The sequence below is a fragment of the Cebus imitator genome, unplaced genomic scaffold (genome assembly GCF_001604975.1).
Source record: "Cebus imitator isolate Cc_AM_T3 unplaced genomic scaffold, Cebus_imitator-1.0 Scaffold346, whole genome shotgun sequence".
In the NCBI taxonomy this organism is placed as follows: domain Eukaryota; kingdom Metazoa; phylum Chordata; class Mammalia; order Primates; family Cebidae; genus Cebus; species Cebus imitator.
In genome coordinates, this window is record NW_016107661.1 from 120882 (window position 1) to 130281 (window position 9400).

General features: G+C 51.2%; 1 protein-coding gene and 1 pseudogene across 1 annotated transcript in view; one reads left to right on the plus strand and one right to left on the minus strand.

The window, feature by feature from the left end:
• LOC108287511 (coronin-7) overlaps positions 1-6426 on the minus strand; it is a 63672-nt gene extending 57246 nt beyond the window's left edge. The window contains exons 1-3 of the mRNA XM_017505954.2: positions 6227-6426; positions 2625-2721; positions 1696-1770 (exon numbers count right to left, since the gene is read on the minus strand). Coding sequence (XP_017361443.1) covers positions 1696-1770; positions 2625-2721; positions 6227-6286 — 232 coding nt within the window. The 5' untranslated portion in view covers positions 6287-6426. The remainder of the gene's footprint in view (positions 1-1695; positions 1771-2624; positions 2722-6226) is intronic.
• Positions 6427-7724: 1298 nt separating this feature from the next.
• Positions 7725-9247, plus strand: LOC108287514 (annotated as a pseudogene).
• Positions 9248-9400: the final 153 nt, after the last annotated feature.

Below are 9400 nucleotides of genomic sequence, written 5' to 3' on the forward strand. Positions count from 1 at the left end.
AATTAGCTGGGCATGGTGGCGCGTGCCTGTAATCCCAGCGACTCAGGAGGCTGGGGCAGGAGAATTGCCTGAACCCGGGAGGCGGAGGTTGCGGTGAGCTGAGATCGCGCCATTGCACTCCAGCCTGGGTAACAAGAGCGAAACTCCGTCTCAAAAAAAATAAATAAATAAATAAAATAAAATCTATTTCAAAGAGATTTGAGATTAGATGAGAACACAGACTTGTTATACAAGCTGCAACACAGATGGATCTCTAAAACATACTACGTGAAAGATGCCAGATTCAAAAGACCGTGTATTGTGTGATTCTGTTTACATGAGATGCGCAGGAAAGGCCACTCGATAGAGCAGAGGTCAGTAAATATCTCCTGCAAAGGGCAAGGTAGTAAATATTCTAGGATTTCAGGGCTCAACAGTCTCGGTCACAACTCAACTCTGCAGTTGTTGCAAGAAAGCAGCCACAGACTATACATCAATGAATGGGTGTGGCAGTGTTCCAATAAAACTATTTACAAAAACAGGCAGCCAGCTGGATCTGACCGTGACAGTGGTTTGCAGACCTCTGCTACAGAGGCAGGAAGCAGATCAGATGTTGCCTGAGGCTGTGGTAACTGAGGTGGAAACAGATTAACTGCAAAGGGGCACGTGGGATCTTTTGGGAATGATGGAAATGTTCTAAAATTGGATGGCAGTGCGCATGACTTGGTAACTTTAGTAAGAATTATCAGGCTCTTTACTTAAAACAGGTAATCCAACCAGCCTCAACACTTTGGGAGGCCAAGGTGGGAGGACAGATTGAGGCCAGGAGTTCAAGAACAGCCGGGGCAATATAGCAAGACCCTATTTTACAAAAAATTTTTAAAAATTAGCTGAAGGGGTAACAGAGCAAGACCTCATCTCTATATACTTTTTTAAAGTCTTTTTTAAAAAGTTTAGATGAGAAAACTGAACTGAAGTACTTAGTACAGAGAACACTCTCCATAAATCTTTACTGTTGTTAATAACTACCATCATTATCATCATCAGAACCCCTCCGCGGCCCTGCACACCCAGCCTGAGGACCAGGCATCAGCCGCCCTTCCTCACCCGAAGGCCTCCCCAAGCAGATGGGAATGCAGGCCAGAAAGACTGGGCCCGTGGCCACCGTGGCTGGACAGGGAGAGGCGACGCCAGCTGGGCCACTCTGCCTCCATCTGAGGAGAGCAAACTGTTCCCTCAAGGCAGGCAGGCTGCCAGGCAGGCTGCTGGGTGCCCCCAGAAGCAGCTGCAGCAGACAAAAGGTCTCTTTGTGAGGGCCCATCTTGACCCCTGAAGCCCAGCACAGTCGCCTCCTGGGCAGCTGTTCTGGGGAGGATGCCTCGTGGACTGGGGGCTCCAGGAGATGCAGGGCTCAGAGCCATCCAGCAAGGAGTCCTTGGCAGGGACAGGGAGCCAGCATTAGCCTGGAGCCTAGGAGTGGCCACTGCACACTCCGCTCTGCCCAGTTCACAACTGGAGCACACAGCTTCCCTCCTCTCTGCCAAGGCCAGAATTCTACACCAGGATGATGCCTTCTGAGCCCCACCGTCTCTCAGAGAATGCACAGGAGGGACCTGGCAAGCCATGGGGTGGTGGGACCAGGTGAGGATGAATTTCTGGCCCTGGGGAGGGAGGTACAAGTACCAGGCTTCACCCACTAGACAGGCACCCACTCACCTGAATGGCAGCCCAGGTGGGCCACGCATCGCTTGTCCTCTCCTTGGCCTTGCAGAGGCACAATGCCAAGTACACCTGTTGAACAAACACAGGGGCTCTGACTTCAGGCCCCAGAGGACCACCAACCTCCCTGCCCAGGCCTCCCAGAAGAGACGAGACCCAGCAGCTCAGCCTCGGACCTTCCCAGAGCCTCCACCAATCACAAGATCACATCCTCTGCACACAGTGATGCCCCACAGGTGGGTTCTGGATCCATGCATGAACCATCCATGCTTCGGATGGATACAGAAGACCTTAGGCAAGAGGTCCTCTCTTTTTCACACGAGTCATACAAAAGGGGCTTGGGGCTTTTGTATGGGGTTTATGGCTACCATTTGCCACTTTTCCCATCTTTACCTGAGAAAGAAGCCAACACCCAAGGTGGCAGAGTTGAGAGATCCAGAGAGGTCAGGGCCGACAGTACATGTGACCCTTTGGGTACCAATCTGCCTGAAACCCCTGACCTCTTAGTTAGGCTGAAACGTTATCCATTCTTTTGCTTAAGCCAGCTTGAGGTCTGAGTTACCAGTGGCAATCAAGACAGTGCCAACCAACAAGTGGGCTTTTCAAAGCCTTGTGTTCCTAGCCATCCAGGGCCCACAGATAAGGAGCAAGGAGCACAGGGGACAGCTGGAAATACAAGTATCAGTCCCCTCCCAGCCCTCCTGGCCATGTTCTTACATGTGGTTTCTACACACACATACTCTAATCAAAAGCAGATTACTGCATGTTTACCAGTTTGTGGGGGTCTAAGGCCTGACATGGGGTTCACCTCTGAGCCCCCAAAGGCTGTTCTGTTCCAAGTCTCCAACCACACTAAGCCTGCCCCTGCTCCCCACCCCATCTATGGTGACGATGACCAAATTTCCACACTCATGGCCACCCCCCACCTGGACAGTCGGAGTTGAATGCAATCAAGCTGCAGCTTGATTTAATGTGGTTCCTGCATGAAGGGGTGGTTCCTGCTCGAATGTCGTTGATCCAGGCCTGAAAATTAAGAGTAAAGAAGTAAGTGGTGAGATCCAGGGCTCTACCTCCTCACATGCCTAAAGCAAGAGGTGGGGTATAATCCAGGGAACCCTAGCTCAAAGCTGCACCAATTGAGACGCATTCCTTTATTTACTTATTTTCTTTTTGAGACAGAGTCTCGCTCTGTCACCCAGGCTGGAGTGTTGTGGTGCAATCTCAGATCACTGCAACCTCTGCCTCCTCAGCCACCACACTCATCCGTGATATATTCCTTCAGATCAAACTCTGTCCCCACTCACGAAGTCCCTTAGAAAAAGCAAAATGTACACTGGACGCAGTGGCTAACACCTGTAATCCCAGCACTTTGAGGGCCAAGGTGGGCGGATCACGAGGTCAGGAGTTCAAGACCAGCCTGACCAATATGGTGAAACCCTGTCTCTACTAAAAATATGAAAGTTAGCCGGGCGCGGTGGCTCAAGCCTATAATCCCAGCACTTTGGGAGGCCGAGGCGGGTGGATCACGAAGTCAAAAGATCGAGACCATCCTGGTCAATATGGTGAAACCCCGTCTCTACTAAAAATACAAAACATTAGCTGGGCATGGTGGTGCGTGCCTGTAATCCCAGCTACTCAGGAGGTTGAGGCAGGAGANCTCAGGAGGTTGAGGCAGGAGAATTGCCTGAACCCAGGAGGCGGAGGCTGCGGTGAGCCGAGATCGCGCCATTGCACTCCAGCCTGGGTAACAAGAGTGAAACTCCGTCTCAAAAAAAAAATAAAAATAAAAAAATAAATAAAAGTTAGCCAGGCGTGGTGGTGCACACTTGTAATCCTAGCTACTCAGGAGGCTGAGGCAGGAGAATGGCTTGAACCCAGGAGGCAGAGATTGCAGTGAGCCAAGATCATGCTACTGTACTCCAGCCTGGGCAACAGAACAAGACTCCATCACAAAAAAAAGAAAAAAAGAAGGAAAGAAAACACAAAATGTGGGCCAGGCACAGTGGCTCACACATGTAATCCCAGCACTTTGGGAGGTCAAGGCGGACACATCACCCTGAGGTCAGGAGTTTGAGACCAGCCGGGCCATCATGGCAAAACCCCATCTCTACTAAAACACAAAAATTAGCTGGGCATGGTGGCGGGCACCCATAATCCCAGCTACTGGGGAGGTTGAGGCAGGAAAATCATTTGAACCAGGGAGGCGGAAGTTGCAGTGAGCCGAGATGACACAACTGCACTCCAGCCTGGGCAACTGAGTGAGACTCAGTCTCAAAAACAAACAAACAAAAAAAAAGGAAAATGCAAAATGTGGCCAGGCCTCCTCCAAGTACCAGGAGAAAAACATCCAAGCTCAGAGAGGGGAACAGTCAGGGCCTGGCCTCATCAAGATACACCTCTCCACAAAGTCTCCTAAGTGAGTAAAAGGCACACACCCCCACTCAAGGGGTGGCAAAGGAGCACTTTTCTGAAACTAAGATCTGCAAGGTACACATCTTTTCTCTGTTGTCATCAAAGCACCACTCAGCATTCCTTCCTGCCCTCAATGACAGAACACCCATGTTTCCCAATCCACCCACCCATAGCACCCCGGAAACCACCTCCACCACCTGAAGTTTCTAGATCAATGTTCACTTGCTATGGTTAGAGCGTCAGTTCCACCCTATTATTTCTCCCTCCTGATTCGTGTTTACTGTATAAACACAGTGACTGGAAATATATCTGAAAAGAACAGATCACCTGTTCTCCCTCTTCCCCAACATAAACTGTTTTAAGTTCTTCCTACAGTCTGTGGTTCCATATCTATCTGTTTATGTTGCTGGACTGAGGCCCAGGAGCAGGAACCAGGGCCCCTCAAGTATTCTCCAGACTCCTCCAAGCAGTACTTAACCACACTCAGAGTCACTGACTGTCTTGATGCAAACATAGGTACTTCCTCTTAACTTTTTTTTTTCTTTTTTTGATACAGAGTCTCACTCTGTTGCTGAGAATGGTGTGTGTGTACTGGCAGGATCTCGCTCACTTTGACCTCTTCTTCCTGGGCTCAAGTGATCCTCCAACCTCAGCCTCGGAAGCAGCTGGTACCACAGGAGTGAGCCACCATGCCTAATTTTTTTTTTTTTAACTTGTTGTACAGAGGGGTTTTGCCATGTTGCCCAGGCTGGTCTTGAACTCCTGAGCTTAAAGCAATCCACCCACCCCAGCCTCTCAAGTACTGGGATTATCGTAAACCACGGTATCCAGCCCCTCCCCCTAACTTTTCAATGGCTCTCCACTATATTCAAAGTAAAACCCAACTTCTTCCAGTGGCCCTGGGATTCTGCAGGACCACTCTAGACTAATTTGTCCATGCTGTTCCAGCCACTCTTATCCATCCACTGTGACTCACTTTCCATTCCTCCACAGGCTCTTTCTCAATTCTCACCCTTCTGGCCTCAGGTGAAATGCCACCTACTCCAGGCAGCCTTTCCTGACCACCCTACTGAGATCAGCCCCCTCCATTCTCCATCCCAGCCCCTCGGGAGTGTTCTTTCTTCAATGTCCTTATGAAAAGCTGCAATGCTCTTCTTGCTGTCTCTCTCATGAGGCTACAAGCGCCACAGGGGAAGGAAAATGCCATTGTGTTCACCGCGATGTCTCCAGCAGCTCAGTAAAGCATAAAGTAGGAGCAGAGGCAATATTAACCAGATGACAAAAACGGAGCCTCCAACCAGACTGCCCTGACTTGCTCTGGTTCCCTAATGGGGTCACTTGAGGTCAATTCCCAGGCCTTCCAAATAACACCGAAAGCAGCAGGGCAGAGCAGAGCGGACATAGTCTCTAAAGCACACCCCTCATCAGTCCTCCTGCCCTTCCGGGGGTCCAAAGTGTCTCCCGGCAACTGGCTCAGCAATTCTGTGGGGCTCCACCTGCTCAGGCTTCCCGAGGCCTTACTCAGCCGCGGCAGCATCACCGAGATAAGGGAAGAGGTTGCGCCAGCAGCGAGAGGAGGAAGCGCCGGCGGAAACCCAAGGGAGGGGCGCGTGCTGCCGATGCGCTCCCCCAGCCGCTGACACACTCGGGCTCGCCGGGGCCAGAGGAGAGAGGGGCGTTTCCTCACAGTGCAGCCCGGGGCAGAGACGACCCGGGGTGGCAGGGAGGAGGAGACAGGCGCCGGCAGCGCCCCGAGCCGCGGCTCCCGGCGAGGCCGACCGGAAGCTGGGAAGGCAGGCGGCCTTGCAGATCTGGGGGCCGACCAGCAGGGCTGCGCCGCCTCGGGGGGCCCAAGGAGAAGTGGGCGAGGCGGGGAGACCGCCGGGGTCACCGAGCGCTAGAGCGAGTCACCGGAGCGCCGGACTCTGCCCTCTGGCGGCAACGAAACAGCCCAGACGCCGGGTCCCGGGCCTGGGCCTGAAGGAGGTTTCCCCGGGGTTGAAGGGCCCAGGGGTTCCAGGAGGCCCTGGCGGGTCCCCGTGTGGAGTCCCGGCAGGGGGAGGGGCAGCCAGCCAGTGCCCTAGGCGACAGCGCGCTATCCGCGGGCTGGACTTACTTCACGGCGGGGCAGCCGAGCCTCCGTGTGCCGGAACTTGGACACCTTGAAGCGGTTCATGGCTACCGCGACGGCGGCGGACGAGGCTTCGAGGACCCGGGGCGTCGACTCTCAGGTGCACGCCGAAAAACTGCGACTCCCACTGCCTCGGCCCCACCCGGAGCCCGGTGCCGCGGCCACGCCTCCGGCACGCCCTCTGCCAATCGCAGCCGCCTCCGGCCCGCCAGGCCACGCCCCGACCCCCCCTCTCCTTCTTCTCGCGCTCACCGCCGGCCCCGCCTCCCGGCCAATCGCGGCTCGGCAGCCCCGCAAGGCAACGCTCTGATGTTGAGGGGACGGACAGGCGCGGGTGGGAGGTCACGTGGGGCGCAGCTGTCCGCCCACTGCCCCTGCGGTGCTTTCTCGCGTGGGATCTAGGCTGTAGCAATAGCGATTTTGTGTGCAGGATTTGCTGTGGAGTCTTTGCGGTATGCCTAGCACGCCTTTCAGCACTATTTACCTCTTCCCACAGAAAGGGGAGAAATTAACAAGCTCCATTTGAGAGACAGGAAACGCCCGGCTCAAAAACAGTGTAAGCCGTTAGTCCCCAGGTCACACCAATGGTAAGAGGCAGAGGGGGAACAGAGGCCTAGATCTAAAGCAAATCCCTGTCCTCCGGGCCTACTCAAAAGCCTCTGCATCCGGCCAGGCGTGGTGTCTCATGTCAATAACCCCAGATTTTGGGAGGCTGAGGCAGGTTGAGGCAGGAGGATACCTGCAGCCCAAGAGGTAGAGGCTGCAGTGATCTGTGATCGTGCCACTGCACTGAGGCCTGGGGGACAGAAATAGACTCTGTATCTAAAAATAATTATAACTTTTAATTTCTATGTATGTATGTATTTATTTGACATGGAGTTCACCTCTATCAGCCAGGCTGGAGTGCAATGGTGCAATCTCTGCTCACTGCAACCTCTGCCTCATGCATTCCAGTGATTCTCTTGCCTCAGCCTCTGGAGTAGCTGGGATTACATGTGCGTGCCACCACACCAGGTGAATTTTTTTTGTATTTTTAGTAGAGACGGGATTTCGACATGTTGGCCAGGCTGCTCTCAAACTCCTGACCTCAGGTGATCCATCTGCTTCAGCCTCCCAAAGTGCCAAAAAAAAATGTTTTCGATGTGCATTTTTCTTTTCTTTTTTTTTTGAGACGGAGTTTCACTCTTGTTACCCAGGCGGGAGTGCAATGGCATGATCTCGGCTCACCACAACCTCTGCCTCCTGGGTTCAGGCAATTCTCCTGCCTCAACCTCCTGAGTAGTTGGGATTACAGGCACGTGCCACCATGCCCAGCTAATGTTTTGTATTTTTTTAGTAGAGATGGGGTTTCACCATGTTGACCAGGATGGTCTCGATCTCTTGACCTCGTGATCCACCCGCCTCGGCCTCCCAAAGTGCTGGGATTACAGGCTTGAGCCACTGCGCCCAGCTCAATGTGCATTTTAACCAATAGTCACTTCAGGGGCAGATAGCAAGATCTAAGAAGTCTATTGGCATTGAAGCCGGCCTCATTCATCCCTCTCCTCCAGAAATTGATTTGTGGAAATCACTGATTTCCCAGCAGATTAAATGACAGCAGGTTGGAAACTTCTTTCCTTGGTATCACAGTGAAAAATTGGGATGCATCATGAGACCTTTCCAGGCTTTTCTGCAGGTTTTTTGCCCTCTTTTTCCTCACTAGGCCCTTTTTCCTTCTGCTGTTATTTTCTTCAGTTGCATGAACTGTTTTTGAGTTTTCCAGAATGAGGGCCTCATTACAATGAACTCCCAAATTCTTGTTTGTTATTAATTATTCTTAAAAACAGGACTTGTGAAATGAAAATCACTATGCCATGCAGCAGGCTAACCAGACATTGTTTTGCTGGAATTTGACCTACTATTTGAAGGACAGCCATTCAGGTTAGAGAGGAGTCTTCCAGTACCCTTAAGACAAACAGTGGAGTTGTCAGCATTAAATCTAAGAGTATAAAGAAACAAACTGGCTTTGCAGACGCCGCCACCTGGAGCCTTGTAGTATCAGCCATGGTCCACCCCACCGTGTTCGACATTGCCGTTGATGGCAAGCCTTTGAGCCGCGTCTCCTTTGAGCTGTTTGCAGACAAGGATTCAAAGACAGCAGAAAACTTTCGTGCTCTGAGCACTGGAGAGAAAGGATTTGGTTATATGGGTTCCTGCTTTCACAGAATTATTCCAGGGTTTATGTGTCGGGGTGGTGACTTCACACACCATAATGGCACTGATGGCAAGTCCATCTATGGGGAGAAATTTGATAAGAACTTCATCCTAAAGCATATAGGTCCCAGAATCTTGTCCATGGCAAATGCTGGACCCAACACAAACGGTTCCCAGTTTTTCATCTGCACTGTCAAGACGAGTGGTTGGAGGGCAAGCATGTGGTATTTGGCAAGGTGAAAGAAGCCATGAATATTGTGGAGGCCATGGAGCACTTTGGCTCCAGGAATGACAAGACCAGCAAGAAGATCACCATTGCCGACTGTGGACAACTTTAATAAGTTTGACTTGTGTCTTATCTTAACCACCAGACCATTCCTTCTGTAGCTCAGGAAAGCACCCCTCCACCCCATTTGCTCACAGTATCCTAAAATCTGTGCTCTCGCTGCAGTTCCCTTGGGTTCCATGCTTTCCTTGTTCCCTTCCATGCCTAGCTGGATTGCAGAGTTGAGTTAAGTTTATGACTATGAAATAAAGACTAAATAACAATTTAAAAAAAGAAAAAAAAGACACAAACCTGGTTTTCACAGGTTCGTGGGACTGGGATTAATCTCGGAGGCCCTCCAGTTCAACTTTGCAATTCACCAAGTAATTTATTCTACTTAAGTTTGTGGCAGCTGGCTTACTCTGAACTCTCAAGGAATCACTCTCTAGGCCTTCATGGAGAAACATATTGTTGAAAAAAAAGAAAAAAGAAAGAAAAAGGAATCACTCTCTTCAGCCAGAAAGGATTTAAGAACACATGAGACGAATGGTCACTCTCTGAACTCTGGCGATTATTTTTTATTATTTATTTATTTATTTATTTTTTTTTTTTTTTTGAGACAGAGTTTCGCTCATGTTACCCAGGCTGGAGTGCAATGGCTCGATCTCGGCTCACCGCAAACCTCCGCCTCCTGGGTTCAG